General features: G+C 49.7%; 1 protein-coding gene across 2 annotated transcripts in view; it reads right to left on the reverse strand.

Moving 5' to 3' along the window:
- GRIPAP1 (GRIP1 associated protein 1) overlaps nucleotides 1-18,990 on the reverse strand; it is a 364,281-nt gene that overhangs the window by 220,072 nt on the left and 125,219 nt on the right. The window contains exons 12-17 of one of the 2 annotated variants that reach the window (XM_029610458.1): nucleotides 18,308-18,355; nucleotides 10,210-10,309; nucleotides 10,007-10,084; nucleotides 9,483-9,575; nucleotides 9,179-9,313; nucleotides 8,592-8,687 (exon numbers count right to left, since the gene is read on the reverse strand). In XM_029610458.1, the coding sequence (XP_029466318.1) occupies nucleotides 8,592-8,687; nucleotides 9,179-9,313; nucleotides 9,483-9,575; nucleotides 10,007-10,084; nucleotides 10,210-10,309; nucleotides 18,308-18,355 (550 nt within the window). The remainder of the gene's footprint in view (nucleotides 1-8,591; nucleotides 8,688-9,178; nucleotides 9,314-9,482; nucleotides 9,576-10,006; nucleotides 10,085-10,209; nucleotides 10,310-18,307; nucleotides 18,356-18,990) is intronic. The other variant, XM_029610468.1, reaches the window with a different exon arrangement.

An 18,990-nucleotide genomic window follows, 5' to 3' on the forward strand; every position in this document is an offset into this window, starting at 1 on the left:
CTTTTCTCTACTCTAAACTTTTATTTTTATTTATTTTTTAATAAAACAAAGATTGCAGGTATACACCATTACCATCTGCTGGAGACAGAGAAATACTGAGGGACTGCAGGTGGCACTCTCAGTTATGAAGCAGTGCCTCAAAGCTTTTGTTCTCTGCCTCCATCTGCCGGTAAGGATGCAAAACATTATGTGCAAAAAAACTTGATAAAAACCAGTAAAAACATTTGAACAAAAAGAAAAGAAGCATGCTGAAAGGATTATAGCTGAGTGGAAGACTCTCCCCCCTCCAACCCAGGTGGGTTCTGGACTGATCCGTGGTACTTCAGGAATGAAAATTAGCAGGTAAGACCCAATTTTCCTTTCCCTGTACGTACCCGGATCAGTCCAGACTCCTGGGAAGTACCAAAGCTTCCTAGAGAGGGTGGGACCTGGAGAGTCCCACTCACAAGACACTTTCACAAAGAACCAGGAGGTAGTCTGATCTCCCAAGTCCAAGCGGTAATGCCTCGCGAATGTATGCAGCGACTTCCAAGTCGCCGCTCTGCAAATTTCCTGCTGAGACACCAGCTGAGCCTCTGCCCACAAAGCCGCCTGAGCTCGAGTAGAGTGGGCCCGTAGCCCCTCCAGAACCTGATGGCCCTTAATAATATACACTGACGCAATAGCCTCCTTAAGCCACCTTGCAATGGTTGCTTTGGAGGCATGGGTACCTTTCTTTGGCCCGTCCAATAAAACAAAAAAAGATGATCAGACCTTCTGAAATCATTAGTAACCTTGAGATACCGAAGCAAGGCCCTGCAGACATCCAATATCCTATGCTCTCGAGCATACGGCGCAGACGCATCCAAATCTGGGAAAGTTGGAAGCTCAACCACCTGATTCACATGAAAATCCGAGACCACCTTCAGAACAAAAGAAGGAACCTGAATCCGATATTTGAAGGAAAGGGTCCCTGCACGACAATGCCTGTAACTTCGAAATCCTCCTGGCGGAACAGATGGCCACTAAGAAAATGACCTTGAGAGTCAAGTCTTTAAGAGTCGCTCTCCAAATTGGCTCAAAGAGAGCAACACACATCACTCGCAGAACAAGATTAAGGTTCCAGGAGGGACATACCTTTCGCACCAGAGGATGCAAATTCTTAACTCCCCGAAGGAACCTCCGCACATCCAGATGGGAAGATAAGGAGTAACGGTCAACCCTTCCATGCAAGCAGGTCAGGGCCGCTACCTGTACCTTAAGAGTTAAAAGCAAGGCCTTTTGCTAAACCTTCTTGTAGGAAAGAAAACGTGGGATATTGAGGCCCGTACCGCCTGTGTCCCTTTGTCTGTACTTTGTCTGTACTTCCAAAAACCTTCAAAAACCTTCCAAACCCGAACATACGAGAGGGAAGTAGACTTCCGCCTAGCCTGCAAAAGTGTGGAGATCACCGGCTCTGGATATCCTCTCCGCCTCAAACGGCGCCTCTCAAAAGCCAAGCCGCTAGACAAAAGCGATATGCCTGGTCGGAAAATATGGGTCCCTGACGGAGAAGACCCATAAGATGACTGAGGCGTAGCAGACCGTCCACCGCTAGATTGATGCAAACCTCAGAAAACGCTGGTGATCCTGACGAATGGGGACATGAAGATATGCCTCTGTCAGATCCAGGGAAACCAGGAACTCCCGAGAGCGCACCGCCGCAATGACTGAACGTAAAGTCTCCATGTGAAACTACAGGACCTTCAATGCCGCATTTACTCGCTTGAGATCAAGAATGGGTCGAAAGGTACCCCCCTTCTTTGGCACCACAAAGTAGATGGGAGTTTGTGCGGAGGGACTGGGATTACTGCAGCCCCAAGACCGCCCCCTCAAAAATCCTTTTAAGATGAAGCTCCAACTTTCTATCCTGAACATCCTTAAGGGCTGCGGTGCCCACCACCAGAATAGTGGTCTTTTTTTGTGACCGCAGAAACCGCCATGTCCACCTGCGGAAGCGCAAATAGCTCCAACGTTTGCTCCGGTAAGGGATATAGCTTCGACATTGCTCTACTGATCCGTAACCCGGAGTCCAGGGAATTCCACTCATGCTCCACCGTCATACAGGCCTATGATAGGGAAAAGTGGACGGAGGAGCCCTAAGACTATCAAGGACAGGATCCGCCCCATCTATCTCCGGCACCTCCTGAGGAGCTTTCAACCCCAACTCTGAGAACCTTAGGGAGCAGAGGCTCCAACTCCTCCCTCTGGAACAAGCGTAGAATCTTGGGGTCATTCCCCTCCAGAACCGAAGGAGCCCCTGTGCCATCTCCAAGATCCATGTCCAGTGACCCCAGATCAACCAGCGCTGCCGCCGAACCACCTGGAGGGTCCACACTCCCTAATTCGTCCTCCAGCCCTCCCGGGTGCAACGAATGCAGAACCCCCAAGAATCTGGATTCTCTCGAGCGATTGGGCCCTGCCCCCACCCCGACAGAAGGCCTGGACCCCGCGCTGTCTGAGGGCACTAAGGGGCACCCATACCCTCCTGCTGAGCCAGATAAGCCTGGTGAAGGAGGATAAAATCCAGCGAAAAAGCTCACGCGTACCAGGGTCTTCTTGGACAGTCTGGTGCCACTAGAAGAACTAGGCCCCGGTGCTTCTGAATCTTGTGGATGATGGCGCCCAGCAGAGGCCACGGAGGAAAAGCGTATAGCAGAGTCCCTGGAGGCCATGGCTGAACCAGGGCGTCGATCCCGTGTGAGAACTGATCTCGCTTGCGGCTGAAGTATCTGGGTACTTGAGCATTGGACTTGTCTGCTAGTAAGTCCATGTCCGGAATCCCCCAGTGATCCACAATCATCTGGAAGGCTGTGGGTGACAGCTGCCATTCCCCCGGATTTAGGCTTTCTCTGCTGAGGAAGTCTGCCGTGGTGTTGTCCTTCCCAGCAATGTGGACGGCGGAGATGTCCTGAAGATTCGCCTCTGCCCAAGCCATCAGCGGGGCTATCTCTAGAGATACCTGTCGGCTTCTGGTTCCGCCCTGACGGTTGATGTATGCCACCATGGTGGCGTTGTCGGACATCACTCGGACTGCTCGGTTCCGCAGTCTGTGAGCAAATTGCAGGCAGGCTAACCGGACTGCTCGTGCCTCTAGACTGTTGATGTTCCACTCTGACTTTTCTCTGTTCCACCGCCCTTGTGCGGTGAGTTCTTCCCAGTGTGCACCCCAGCCGCTCAGGCTGGCATCTGTGGTGAGCAGAGTCCACGTGGGGGAGGACATCTTCGACCCCCTGCTCGTGTGGTTGGACTGCAACCACCACCGTAACTGGGTCCGCACTCTGGCTGGCAGAGGTAGATGCACGGAATAATTCCGGAAGCGGGGGCTCCAGCGAGAGAGCAGGGTGCGTTGTAGAGGTCTCATATGGGCCCTTGCCCAGGGCACCACTTCCAGGGTGGAGGCCATGAGGCCGAGAACCTGCAGATAATCCCAAGCTATGGGCTGGCTGGCTCCCATCAAGGACCGGAGACGCGTCTGAAGTTTTAACCTTCTCTTGGTAGTGAGACTGACTTTGTCTGCCTGGGTGTCGAACTGGACTCCCAGGTATTCCAGTGATTGGGAAGGCTGTAGGCAACTCTTGTTGAGGTTGACTACCCATCCCAGGCTTTCCAGAAAGGCGATCACTCTGTCGGTTGCCCGATGGCTCACCTCTCGTGATTTCGCCCTGATCAGCCAATCGTCTAGGTAGGGATGGACTTCCAGTCTGAGCGCCGCTGCTACCACTACAACCACCTTGGTGAAGGTCCGCGGCGCCGTGGCTAACCCGAAGGGCAGAGCCCGGAATTGGAAGTGGCTTCCCAGAACCTTGAAGCGTAGGTAGCGCTGATGATCCGGATGGATCGGAATATGCAGGTAGGCTTCTGACAAGTCTAAGGCCGTGAGGAATTCTCCTGGCTGTACTGCGGTCTTGACTGAGCGCAGAGTTTCCATGCGAAACCTCGGGACCATTAAGTATCGATTGACTGACTTGAGGTCCAATACGGGCCGGAAAGTGCCCTCTTTCTTGGGTACCATAAAATAAATGGAATAATGTCCAGAATTCATTTCCCAGGCAGGTACTGGGATGATGGCTTTCAAGGACAGGAGCCTCGCCAGGGTAGCTTCCAATGCTGCCTTCTTGTGTATGGGACACGAGGATTCCACAAACTTGTCCGGAGGAAGATGATGAAAGTCCAGATAATACCCCTCTCGGATGATGGCGAGGACCCACTGGGCCGACGTAATCTCGACCCATCTGGGGTAGAAGAGGGTTAACCTGCCCCCTATGGCTCCGTCCCCCGGATGGATCGGCTGATTCTCATTGTGAGGCGCGGCCGGGACCTGAACCCGAGCCAGCTCCCCTCTTGCGCTGCTTGGACCGAAAGGACTGGTTCCTGGCCTGAGGACGAGGCGCCTGGTAGCGACTCCTATAGGGAGTGAAGCGCTGGGAGCTTCTACCTCTGGAGGGCCTTGGAAAGGCACGCTGGTTCCTTCTGAATCGATCTTCCGGCAGTCGAGGTACTGGAGAGGCGCCCCATGTGCTGGCCAGTTTGTCAAGGTTGCTGCCGAGCAGGAAAGAACCCCTAAAGGGCATTCTGATGAGGCGTGTCTTCAAAGGAGCGTCGGCTGACCAATTCCGTATCCAGAGCTGTCTCCTGGCGGCTACGGAGGATGAGACCCCCTTGGCTGTTGTACGGACTAGGTCTGACGCAGCATCCGTGAGGAATGAAAGAGCTGATTCCATGTCTGTTGCCGGAGCATTGTTCCTGACCTGTGATAAACAGGAACGTGTCACCACTGTGCAGCAGGTTGCGATCCGTAAAGATAGAGCTGCCACCTCAAAGGTCTGTCTCAGGATGGCGTCCAAGCGCCGGTCATGAGCCTCCTTGAGGGCCGCCCCCCCCCCCCCTTCAACTGGAATGGTAGTGCGCTTGACCACAGCGCTGACCAAGGCGTCCACCTGAGGGCACGCCAGCATCTCCTTGATTGCCGGTTCCAAAGGGTACATGCCCGTCAGGGCCCGACCCCCTTTGAATGAGGCCGCTGGTGCAGCCCATTCTAAATCTATCAGTTGCTGTGCTGCTTGCAAGAAGGGAAAATGGCGGGCTGGAGGACGAAGACCTTCCAGTAGAGGGTTCTGCGTAGAGAGCGCCATAGTGCTGGGACCTGTAATATCCAACTCCGCCAGGCACTGAGATACCAGGTCGGAGAGATCTTCCTTGGGAAAGAACCGCCTCATGGTTCGATATGGCTCAATCCCCGAGGGAAGTTCCCCCTCCTCCGGGGGTTCGGACTCATCCTCCGAGACATCAGGGTCCGCCAGAACTGGACTGCTCGGAGGCGGGTGCCCATGATAAGGGCGCGAAGGTCCAGGGGCAGGATCCGGAGTAACAACAGGAGCAGCGGCAGCAGCAGCAGGGCCTGGACGGGAAGCTGATTGCATCTGTACAAAGGCATGAATCCCCTTAAAGAGATCTACCCAGGAAATGGAAGCGGTCTCTAGTCGTCGGGGTACCAGGTCCCCCGGGATCCCAGGTTGTTAGAGACTGCCCGCTAGATCCGGGGTGGCCCCTGGGGAACTGTCAGCAAACCTCGGTTGAGACTGGTCCTGGCCTGAGGCTCCCACTGCCTCCTCACATTGGGCACAAAGGGAGTCTGGCTCCTCGCTATGCGTGGCTCTAAGCTGGCATGCTGAGCAGAGGCCGAGGGCTTTAATGCCAGAATCAGGAGGCGCCGCCGCTGAAGCGTTCTGTTCCATTGAAGAATATGCGCTTAATATAATATGCGCTCGATAATATGCGGCAGCAATATGCGCTCAATACAATAGGTGCTCAATAATATGCGGCAGCAATATACGCTTAATACAACAGGCGCTTAATACAACAGGCGCTCAAATAATATGCGGCAGCAATATACGCTTAATACAACAGGCGCTTAATACAACAGGCGCTCAATAATATGCGGCAGCAATATACGCTTAATACAACAGGCGCTCAATAATATGCGGCAGCAATATATGCGTAATACAACAGGCGCTCAATACAACAGGCACTCAATAATATGCGGCAGCAATATACGCTTAATACAACAGGCGCTCAATAATATGCGGCAGCAATATACGCTTAATACAACAGGCGCTCAATAATATGCGGCAGCAATATGCGCCCAATAATATGCGGCAGCAATATACGCTTAATACAACAGGCGCTTAATACAACAGGCGCTCAAATAATATGCGGCAGCAATATATGCGTAATACAACAGGCGCTCAATAATATGCGGCAGCAATATACGCTTAATACAACAGGCGCTCAATAATATGCGGCAGCAATATATGCGTAATACAACAGGCGCTCAATACAACAGGCACTCAATAATATGCGGCAGCAATATACGCTTAATACAACAGGCGCTCAATAATATGCGGCAGCAATATACGCTTAATACAACAGGCGCTCAATAATATGCGGCAGCAATATGCGCCCAATAATATGCGGCAGCAATATACGCTTAATACAACAGGCGCTTAATACAACAGGCGCTCAAATAATATGCGGCAGCAATATATGCGTAATACAACAGGCGCTCAATAATATGCGGCAGCAATATACGCTTAATACAACAGGCGCTCAATAATATGCGGCAGCAATATATGCATAATACAACAGGCGCTCAATACAACAGGCGCTCAATAATATGCGGCAGCAATATACGCTTAATACAACAGGCGCTCAATAATATGCGGCAGCAATATACGCTTAATACAACAGGCGCTCAATAATATGCGGCAGCAATATGCGCCCAATAATATGCGGCAGCAATATACGCTTAATACAACAGGCGCTTAATACAACAGGCGCTCAATAATATGCGGCAGCAATATACGCTTAATACAACAGGCGCTTAATACAAAAGGCGCTCAATAATATGCGGCAGCAATATACGCTTAATACAACAGGCGCTCAATAATATGCGGCAGCAATATACGCTCAATGATAACCAATATGCGCTCATTAGTATGCGGTTAGCAACATACACTCAATGATATCCAATATGCGTTCATTAATATGCGGTTAGCAGCATACACTCAATGATATCCAATATGCGCTCATTAGTCTGCAGTCAGCAATATACGCACAATGATATACAATATGTGCTCCTTAATATGCATTTAGTCATAGACAGGCGCCTATCATGGGCGCTCAATACCTGAACAAGGCAGACAAAATGGCGACCTCCACGGCGTGCCACATGCAGGCAACGCCGCCGATCCTCGTTCCTCGGAGACCCAAAAAGCAAGAGATGTACGCCTTACCTGATCCTCGGCGCTTCCCGGTTGGAACCCGGGCGGTCTCCGGCTGCGGGGGGAGAGGGGAAATATCTTCACCGCCGCGCTTTGAGGAAAAGCACCCGCTGCCTCTAGGTCCACGCCGGGACCGAGGCGCCTCTTCCGCCACGCCCGAGCCCTTCTCGCCCGGGGGCTAGGTCCCTGCCGCGATTACTGGACAGAGGCCTAGACCTCCGGGGGATCTCGGAAATCACCCCGGGAAACTCAACTGGGGGAGGGACCCCAAGGGTATCACCGCAGGAGTGCGGGGCTCGATGTTCCTGTAGAAATTTAGTAAGAAGAATATAGAAAGTAGAAAATAGAAAGTAGATTGGAAACACGCTCAGCGAGCGTGCAGGCTCTCCAAACTGCTTTGGAGACTGAAATTACTGAGTTGCTACGCTTCCTGTGGGGGTATATATACCCGTGCTGACGTCAGATCCGTCTCCAACTGCTAGCACGAGCATACTATACCCATTCGTTCTGAGTCCATCTGGCTACACGCTAGGAAATGGATCATTCATAGGGAAGAGGAAGCTATTACCACAGTATATTAGAAAAAAATAATTTTTTTAAATCATAAAAACCCTGAGAAATTAGAAATATATAAATATCTCATATTGTATAAGAGCGTTGCCTTTCAGGTCTGGGCTGACATAGGCTCACATTCTGCTCATCTTGTATGAGGTGAGTCTTATACAATAAGATACCTTATTCAAGGGATTTTTACTTACGAGATATGCCTGGGGGCTGCAACTGGCTAACAATATTCACATGACAAGGAAAGTAACTCATTACAACAATGGTGGCCCACTTCTGATGGAGCTCAATCACTAAGGTACTGAACTAGGTCTAACAGAGAGCTAAATAGAGCTGTGGAGTAAGTACCAGGTGAAGAGAAGTTAAGACAAGAGGCATCCAGCAGAAAAGGATGTTATAGAGGGGTCAGGAAAACTCTTATACAAAGAGGATATCACAGTTAGATTTTATTACAGAGATTCCTTCAAAAGATATGGAAATAGTATGACCAGAGGCAGAGGCTGACTGATTAAAATTGAAAGAGGGATTTAAAAAAAAACAAAACTGTAAAGAAAACTATCCTAGAAATGCATGTCTGAAAACTCTAGGTATCTGATCAAGGACTGATTTTTTTTCCCCCTTACACCTCTGTGTATTTGAAGTCTCTGGTGCTAGAATCACTGTTCTCTGCAACAGGGATGGAAAGTTAGGCCTGCTCAATGATCATGCTTCCCCCTTCCCGCCTACCTTCCTTGTTTCATCCAGGTCCTGCAGCAACTGCTCCTTTTCCTGTCCTAGCTCCTGCAACTGCTCCAGCAGCCGGCTATTAGCACGCAGAGATTCCTGGAGGAAGGAGAGAAATATAATTTCCCCAAGATTAGAAAATGGTTTCTTCCCAGGAAATACACTCAAACGTCGTGGTTACTCTTGCCCCTAAGCAGCTAGGCTCTGCTCTCACCTCTGAAATACCGACTGCCTGTCTGAACGTGTGCGTGAGCTCTGAATGTAGAACCGTGTCTGTCTGTTTTCTAGCACAGGTCTGGCTCCGCAAGGAGGGATCCAATCAGACACTGAGGTGTACATGATATAACCAGAGCCACACACACATAATAAAATTACATAAGAATCAATCAACAATGACAAAAATCAAACAAAATCAGACAGTGTCAGCACTGATAGAACCAACTATTATCAAAATAGGTTACTTTTTAGTACTCGGATGGAAAATGCCTTTTGAAAGAAATAGTTTTTAAGAGCTTATAATGCAGCTGCCCTCCCAGGAGTCACCAATGCAAGGGTTTATATTCAGTACGAGACAGGCGAAGCACAAGTACCTGCAGCTGCGTGTGGAGGTCATCTCGCTGTGCCAGGAGTGCCTCTTTCTCACCCTGCTGCTGCTGGAGCTCCAACCCCAGCACTGCGTTTTGCTCACGCAGCAGGTTCATCTCTTGTGTCTTTGATGTCTGGATCTAACAGGGGCAAAACATCCCCCAAAAAATTAAAAAACCAGAAATATTCAAGAGAATGAAGAATGAAGTTGTAATGAAAATCTACAATTATTTCAGAACGTTGCAGCATGTGTTTCTTAGTGTTGTGGGATGCTGTCAGATGGATACTCAGCTCCACCACAGATAGTACCTGTTCCAAGGCAGCTAGGTTGGTGCGCAAGGCGTCATTTTCAGAGAGAATGCTCTCGACCTGCTCCTGACTCTCAGCACTCTGGCAGGCTACCTGCTCCAGGGCACAGGACCAGGATATGGGGAGAGAGACAGAGTAGAGTGAGAGAAAGAAGGGTGGTGAAGAGAAGCACACAGAAAGGACAAAGAGCAACAAGAGAAGTAAGAAAGAGTGAGGAGAAGCATTGTTGAAGAAATGTAAGACAGCAGGACAAAAAGGGTGAAAGGAAAGGTAGAGAGGTGAGGCAAGAGGAAAGAGTGTTAATTCTTACAACCTAAACAAGGAAGAAAACACAAAACTCCTCCATAAAACTAAACTCAACAGGAGGCTGAGAGGAAAAGAGAACAGGTCAGGAGAGAGACTGGCAGAAGTGCTATGTATCAGTTGTAACGCAACACTACACAAGTATTTCTGCGTCTGGCAACTCAGAAGTGCAATCCGCTGACGCTGCCGAGTGCCTGCAGATTTGAGCTGCTGTGCGCTACCTGCTCCTGAAGTGCTTGGAGCGCTGCCTCCTGTTCTTTCTTCAGTGACTGGGACTGCTCCTCCAGATTAACACAATCCTATCCAGGACACAGTACAGAGACCTCAGGTCAGGCACTGGGAAATATAGTGATTCCCCCCCAGATCCCACAAGACATACAGTCAGTGACAGGGCCAGGGATTAGAACTCACATGTTCTCCTTACCTGCTGAGCAGTCTGAAGATCCTGTTGTAGCTTTTGATTCCTGATGGTCAAGGATTTCAGCTCCTCTTCTTTCCTTTGCAGAATCTCATCTATCTTAGTCCTGGGACAAGAGACAATAGTCAAAAGCTGAAACATACCAAGGGAACAGTTCATTTGTACTTTAGAAATTTTAAGTATTGGCAAAAGATTTTGGACAGAGTGCTGGAAAAATGACCTAATCTGATTATACTATTGAACAAATACCATGCAGACAGCAAAGAGGAAAATTGGCCCTTACCTGCTAATTTTCATTCCTGTAGTACCATGGATCAGTCCAGACAGCTGGGTTTTGCTTCCCCTCCAGCAAGAGAAATTTTTGACTGACATTGCCCCTTAAATTGGACTGCAGGTGGCAGCTCACCAGTATTAAACTGTACCTCAAGCCAGATGAAAAGGACACAACTCACACTATGTACCATTTCCCCCAAACGAGCAGAGGGAAGAAGAAAACCTTGGAAATTCAATAAGACAGGGGAGATCAAGATGGCCACCGTCTACAGCACAAGCTGACGCTTTGAGGAATTTCCTGATATCTTTCCTTATACCTCAAAAATTTCGATTTCTTGCGACTCTGGTAATGCCTCACACAAAAAGGAAAGCAAAGGTGAGAGATTCCCTTACATCAACTCCGGTTCAAGACTCCAGACAACCCCGGACTGAGACGCTGTTTGCAAGGTCTATACAAGCTATATCGGTGGGAGGTGCCGCAGGAAATAACGGCGAGGAGTAGACGCCGAGTTTCCAGGCCGAAGGAACATCTCAGCCCCGGTGCGCCATTAGCCCCATTGCTGCCATTCAAAAATTATTGAAATTTTGGATAATAAAAACACCAAATCGATCTAGCAAGAAGTCTCGCCCCGAGAAGGAATGATGAGACACAGATTTCCTTTGGAAAGCCTTAATGTACAAGGCTCCACGGGCCCTTTGGTGGATAAACAGCTTCATCACGTCGGCAATGGAAACCCCATGGAAATAGGAAGAGAAGATCCAGAAGTACATGTGATTTGCCATCCTCCTTTAGTTAGACCTCAAACTAAAACTTTTGACACTATCTGGTCTATTTTAATATCAATGGAAAAAGCTATAAATTCATTAACAAGTAAGTTGCAAGAGAATACTGCTAGATCACAGAATTTGGAATCAAGTTTTTTCCATAGATTCTTCAATAAAAGATATGGATATAAGGATTTCTTGAGTTGATTCTGTTCAGGCGGACATCCAAACAGTAATGCCTGGCAAAGGTGTGCAAAGACTTCCAAGTAGCCACCCTACATATTTTTTCCGGCTATACTTGCTGACATTTGGCCCAGGAGGCCACTTGTGAACGGGTAGAATGCGCCCGAAGACCAGTCGGCCCTGGATGACCCTGAGTAATGTGTGCTGAGTTAATGGCCTTCAACCACTGCACAATAGTAGTCCTGGAAGCTTTCTGCCCCCTTCTGGGGCCACTCCATAGAACAAAAAGACGATCAGACAAGCGGAAAGTATTCGTCACTTCTAAGTAACACAAGAGAGTCCTCCTAACATCCAACTTCCACAATGCTCTGGATTGAGGAGTGGAAGGGATCAAGTCTGGAAAGGAAGGCAATTCCACCGACTGATTTACATGAAAGGACAATACCACCTTAAGCAAGAAAGAGGGAACCATTCCCAAGGACACTCCCAAGTCCAAAATCCGCAAAAAGGGCTCCCTGCAGGACAAGGCCTGAAGCTCTGACACCTGCCTGGCAGACTATATCGCCACCAGAAAGATCACCTTCAAGTAAGATCTTTCAATGTTGCCCGCTTTAAAGGCTCAAACGGGGAGGAACACAGCTTTCAGGACGACATTCAAACCCCAGGAAGGGAAGGGATTCTGAACCGGAGGTCTCAGATGTTTCTCTGCCCAGAGAAAACAGACTTCATCCGGGATGGGCCGACAAAGCAACTCCCCGTACTTTGCCACGAAAACAACCTAGGGTCGTCACCTGAACCCTCAGGGAATTAAAAGATAACCCCCTTAATGAGGCAGTCCTGTAAAAAGGACAATACATCCCCCACGGAGCCCCGAAGAAGATCCTATTTGCACTCAAGGCACCACGACTCAAAAAAACCCCATACTCTGACATATGCCAAAGACGTGGAGGTCTTTCTAGACTGGAGCAGGGTAGCTATCACTGCATCAGAATAACCCTTATTCCTCAAATGCTCCGTCTCAAAAGCCAAGCCGCTAGACAAAAGCGATCCACCTGGCCGAAACAAACGGGGCCTTGATGCAGAAGATTCGGCAGGTGCCCCAGCCTCAGGAGCCCGTCCACCGCCAGGTTGATCAGATCCGCAAACCACGGACACCTCAGCCACTCTGGAGCCACGAGAACTACCTTGCCCGGGTGGAGTTTGATGCGGCGCATGACTTTGCCTATTAATGGCCACAGCAGGAAGATGTACAGGAGAACATGTACTGGCCAGGACAGGGCCAGAGCGTCCACCCTTTCTGCGCCAGTCTGCCTGCTGAAGAACAGAGGAGCCTTGGCATTGCCAAACGTCGCCATCAGATCCACGCAAGGAGTGGACCACCTGAGACAAAGGAGTCGAAATGCTTCATCCGACAACTCCCACTCCCCGGGATCCAAGTGATGACGGCTCAGAAAATCTACTTTTGAATTGTCGACGCTGCCAATCTTTCCAGATTAAGCTCAGCCCAGGCGACCAACACCTGGGCTACTGCACGGCTCTTCGTTCCACCTTGCCAATTGATGTATGCCACCGTGGTTGCATTGTCTGACAATACCCTCACTGATCTTCCCCTGACCAGGGGTAGAAGGCATTGGAGAGGCAGCCGCTCTGCTCTGGTTTCCAACCGGTTGATAGATCATGAGGCCTCCTCCGGAGACTACTGGCCCTGTAGGGATCTCTCCTGACAGACTGCTCCCCAACCGGAGAGGCTGGCATCCGTGGTAACAACTGTCCAAGACGTGACATCCAGGTCCACTCCCCTTCGCAACATATCTGGCTGAAGCCACCACTAGAGACTGGATCTCGCCGAGTCCAGCAGGGGGAAAGGCAGATAAAGCTCAGACATCGGATCCCAACGGGATAGTAAGGCGGACTGTAGAGGCCTCATATGAGCAAATGCCCATGGTACCAAGTCCAAGGTGGACGCCATAGATCCGAGCACCTGCATGTAGTCCCATACTCGGGGCAACAATTTGCCTAACAGCAATTGAACCTGAGCTTGCAACTTGACAATCCTTTCCTCGGTGAGAAACACCTTTCCAATGCTCGTGTCGAACCATGCCTCCAGGAACTCCAATCTCTGGAACGGAACCAAGTGACTCTTGGACAGATTGACAATCCATCCCAACGCCGCCAAGTGCTGGAGAAAGCGATCCACTGCTGCTTGACACGACAACTCTGACTTCGCTCGAATCAGCCAGTCGTCCAAGTAGGGGTGGACCAGGACCCCCTCCTTGCAGAGAGCTGCTGCTACCACGACCATGACCTTGGTAAAGGTCCTGGCAGCCGTCGCCAATCCTAAAGGCAGAGCACAAAATTGGTAATGCTCCCCCAGAACCATGAACCTCAGAAATCTCTGGTGATCCCAAGAAGTGCAAAGTCATGCATATGGGAAGAGGAAATCCGAATGAACTGTATTCGATGGGGGGGGGGGGGGGGGGGGAGAAGGCTGATGTGCACGGAGCAGGAGAGACACCTTGGGGTGATGGTGTCTGATGATCTGAAGTCAGCGAAACAATGTGACAAGGCGATAGCAAAAGCCAGAAGAACGCTGGGCTGTATTGAGAGAGGAATATCGAGTAAGAAAAGGGAAGTGATTATCCCCTTGTACAGGTCCTTGGTGAGGCCTCACCTGGAGTACTGTGTTCAGTTCTGGAGACCGTATCTCCAAAGAGACAGAGACAAGATGGAAGTGGTCCAGAGAAGGGCGACCAGAAAGGTGGAGGGTCTTCATCGAGTGACTTATGAGGAGAGATTGAAGAATCTAAATATGTACACCCTGGAAGAAAGGAGGAGCAGGGGTGATATGATTCAAACTTTCAGATACTTGAAAGGTTTTAACAATCCAAAGACAACGACAAACCTTTTCCGTCGGGAAAAAACTCAGCAGAACCAGGGGTCACGAGTTGAAGCTCCAAGAAGGAAGACTCAGAACCAATGTCAGGAAGTATTTCTTCACAGAGAGGGTGGTGGATGCCTGGAATGCCCTTCTGGAGGAAGTGGTGAAGACCAGAACTGTGAAGGACTTCAAAGGGGCGTGGGATAAACACTGTGGATCCATCAAGTCTAGAGGATGTGAATGAAGAGTGGGTGGCTAACGGGAATGACGGCTACTGCCTGGAGATTATACCCTTATTCAATAAACATACGCACAATTAATGCGACTCCAACATTGCTCAAAGCTTTGACGGCAAGAGGAAGTGTGGAAAAAAAGGATTTGCATTCACAAAAAGCGGGGAGTAGCTTGCTTGTTATGACAGTTACTACTCCAAACTAAATAAGCCAGATACTTTACATTCAATGCATATCCAGCATAGCTCTCTGCTTCAACGGCAGGGGGAACGTAGAAAGGTGGATCTATATACAGACAATAACCAACAAGGACTGAGTTACATAGTCTGGGTAAACAAAGGCATGGGTGTAGCTTGCTTATTGCGACGGTTACTACCCCTAACTATGGTAGATATTCACTTGGATGCAGTTCCAACACTGCTCTCTACATTAATGGTGCGGGTGGAAGGGAAATAGAACCAAAAGGTTACTAAGAGCCAAGAGTAACAGAAGTATGAGAGAAATAAAAAAAAAAAAATGCATAGCTTGCTGGGCAGACTGGATGGGCCGTTTGGTCTTCCTTCTGCCGTCATTTCTATGTTTCTATGTATTCCTATATGCAGATACGCTTCCGCCAGGTCCAAAGAGGCAAGATACTCCCCGCTGTGGACTGACGCAATGACGGACCGCAGAGCCTCCATACGGAAGCAGGGAATTCTCAGAGACCTGTTCACCCTCTTCAAATCCAGAATGGGAAGACAGGTACTTGGAGGCAGAGGACGGTGTTCTGGATCGCCAGTCTCTTCTGCTCGTAAGAACATAGGGAAACGATCTGAGAAGTCGAGCAAATTCTAAAGCGTTGCCTTTTTTTATGACACTTAAGACCCACTGGTCTGACATGATCTTGACCCACTCCTCGTAGAACAGAGCCAACCTGCCCTCTATTGTGGGCACCAAGGAGTGAGCCGGCCTCACCTCATTGTGACTTAACTCTGCTCTGCCCCTGGGAAGAGCCATCTCGTCCAGGTCGGTGGCTATGAAAGGACTGGTTCCACGACTGCTGCCTACTGGCACCTTGCTGTGCAGCGGACCCGGAGGACCTGAGTCGCTAATTCCCATGAAAACGAGGGCGAGAGGGAAAGGCATTTCAAGCCTTCGGTTTGTCCTCTGGCAGTTTATGCACCTTGTTCTCGCCGAGGGAATTAATCATCTACTCCAAATCCTTTCCGAAAAGCAGCCTTCCCTTAGACAGTGAACCAAGCTGTGTCCTGGAGGAAATATCTGCCGCCCAATTCCTCAACCAGAGGAGTCTGCGAGTTGACACTGCTGCTACCATGGTCCTGGAAGACATACGTAGGTGGTCATAAAGAGGATCCAAACTATAGGCCATGACAGCTTCCAGCCACTCGGCCTCCGTAGGTGATAAAGACCTGTCCATCTGCAGCTGCTGAACCCAGCGGAGGCCCGTTCTCAACATAAAACTGCTATACATCGCAGCTCGGACACCCAGCGCTAACACTTCAAAAATATTTTTAAGGTGACTCTCCAACTTCCATCCTGAAGATCCTTGAGCACCGTCGCACCAGTGACCGGAACAGTCGTTTTCTTAGTGACCAACACAGCAGCATCCCCCTTAGGTATCCTCAGGAGGTCCAGTGCTTCCTCCAGAAGCGGGTACAATTTGTCCATGGCCCGCGTGACCTTCAGCCCGGTGTATCCCATTCCCAGAAAGGCAGTCATGGACTGATGGAAGGGAAACGCCCTGGTGGGACCTTGGAGCCCCACCATAACTGGATCCACCGCGCTCAGCTCTGTTGCGCTCCAGAGGATTTTCAATACTGAGTTCCACCAAGACTGCTGGAATTAGCAGGCTTAGCTCCTCCCTGTGGAACAGACGGACCACCTTGGGATCATCTCCCTCAGCTGCAGACGCCTGAGAGGAATCATGGTCCAGATCCTGAGGACTCAGCCCAGGATCCAACCCCCAGGCAGTCCTGCTCCTGCGGATCATCCAGTTTCGAACCCTCCAAGGAGGTGTCAGCCATCGACACGAGCAGAGGAGACCTCAACTGCTGCTGCTTCAGGACTTCTCAACTTTGCAGGAGTCCTTGCCCTTTTTGCAGGCTTGCCCCGATGCTGCTTGGCTGACTTGCCAGCTTTGAAGACCTTCTGCATGAACCGCATGAAGTCAGAGGCAAAGGAAGAGGAGGAGGAGGAAGAATCAGAGAGCTCCTCAGACTTTCCGACGCCCTGATCAGAGCCCACATGGGCTGCCCGGCCCCTGCCAGAGGCCCCATCCTGCAGCAATAATGGAAGCAGGTGGCACTCTCAGTTATGTAGCAGTACCTCAAGGTTATTTGTTCTCTGCCTCCGTCTGCTGGTAGGGGTTCATAACCCATTTGTCTGGACCGACCTGGGTATGTAGAGGAAACTAAAATACAAAATTAAAAACATCTGTGTGGAAAAACATCAAGGCCCCCACAGAGATAGAAAAGTTACCATAATATCCTTCCTTATTTGCAAACAAACACCAAGCTCTCATTGGAAAGTCTGCAGCACTGCACCACAGAATGAATCAATGGAGGATGGGAAGGGGGAGGAGGATGTTCCAGGATCAAGGAAGGGACGGAAGAAACAGAAGAATAGAGGACAGAAGCAGGTTCTGGAACATGCGAGTTGTGGGGAAGGAAAGTTGGTGCTGGGATTTAGATGGGGTTTTGGAGGGGATCAGGATATCTCTCCCCCCAACACCATCCCTGCTCCCTCTCACATACCTCTTCCCACACCTGGTCCTCTTTATTCCCCGTATCAGTGTCCCCCTCTATTATTCCACCATCCCAGGTACTGACAAACCTATGTACTCCTCCCTTCTCACCCTCTGCCAGGCCAAACCTCCTCAACTTTCCACACCTCAACCTCCAGTGCCGATTTGGCTGGCAAAAGAAAATAGGAGAAGCACTGCGGGCACCCTGTACCACTTCCACCTCTTCTGCTGCTGAGAGGATTGCTTCAAAATTCAAGTCTGGCCCCTGCAGCAGAGAAGAAAGGCATTGCTCAAAGTTCCACTGCTCTCCTCCTGCTCCTCTCGGCCCAAGCGGCACTGGGGATCAGTAGATGAGGGAGAAGGAGGTGAACACACATGCCACAACCAGCCTTCAACATGGCCCCTGGTTTCCTGTGATTTCAACAAGAGACAGATTTTGTGGCCTTTGCTGTGTCATCATGGAGAGATAAGGACCCCCCCCCCCCCCCCCCCATCATAAGTTACCCCACAGAACGTAAAGTGACAAGCAAACCTGTGGCAGGACCCCCCCCCCACCCCCGCTTTCCTAGAACAATTATCTGCATGAAGGCTGAAGCTGCTGGATGCACAATATACTACTGCAAACCTTCCCAATGAAAAAAACCAGGGCAGGGGAGAGAAACAGGAGATAAACCACCAGCAGCACAGAAAATTAAAGCGTCACTAAAGATAGTGCAGGACAAGATATGTAGCTGGAGGCAGTCTCAGATTTATCTAAATTTCGCTTTAGTCAATATTAATTCCCTGGGTGTTAAAACATTTGCAGCAACTTTATCAAGCTGGCCCTCCCCAGCAACCTCCCACAAGTTCTATAAAACAAATCCCTGGCTAATAAAGCAATCATGAACTTCTAAGAGAGAGAGATGGTGCCAAGAGCACCACACTGCCCAATAAATGATAAACTAACACCGATGCTGCTGCAAGAGGTAACCTCTTCCTATAATATATGGTTCAACAACAAAGGCGGGATTGTAAACTGCAACGCCTCACCTGCTATCATTGTACAGTGCCTCTTTCTCCGCTTGCAGCCGCAGGAAGCTGGAGGAGACAACAGAGCAGATGTTATCCCAGACACCAGATTGCTGGGGAAGGGGGGGGGGGGGGAAGGGAAAGGAGGATGGATGCGCAACTGGATCAGAGGTTTGTCCTGATGGCACCCTTCGTGCTACCTGACCCAACCCCGCCAATCAGTTCATTTTTATCCCAGAACCAGTGGTGGGAGCTTGTGCACACAACCCTGAAGGAGCAAGAGGGTTAAACTGTAACTGAAATCAAAAAAAGACAAGTGCATAGGGAACCTATGGGGCTCAGAAGGGCTTCTAAATTTAGAAAACATAAAAGAAAAATATCAGCTGCAGGCCAAAGACACATTTTCATATTTGCAGTTATGCCATTTCATTCGTCAGGAGGGAAATTGGAGGGGGATCTAACTCTGGGGAAATCCCAATCTGAATACTGGCGTGAGCAGGCAGACAGGATTAAAGGAGGAATTTCCAAAATGTATAGCCTCCTCCAGGAGGATCTATGACAGAAACCAGCTTTCATTCTAGCTTGGGAACATTATATATGGAAAGAATTGCCAGAGGAGGAGTGGGATCGGATATTTTTACAAACTAAACGTAGTTTGATTTCTGCACTACTATCCGAAAATAGTTAAAGTATCTCAGATGGCA

The sequence above is a fragment of the Rhinatrema bivittatum genome, chromosome 1 (assembly GCF_901001135.1).
Source record: "Rhinatrema bivittatum chromosome 1, aRhiBiv1.1, whole genome shotgun sequence".
Lineage (NCBI taxonomy): Eukaryota > Metazoa > Chordata > Amphibia > Gymnophiona > Rhinatrematidae > Rhinatrema > Rhinatrema bivittatum.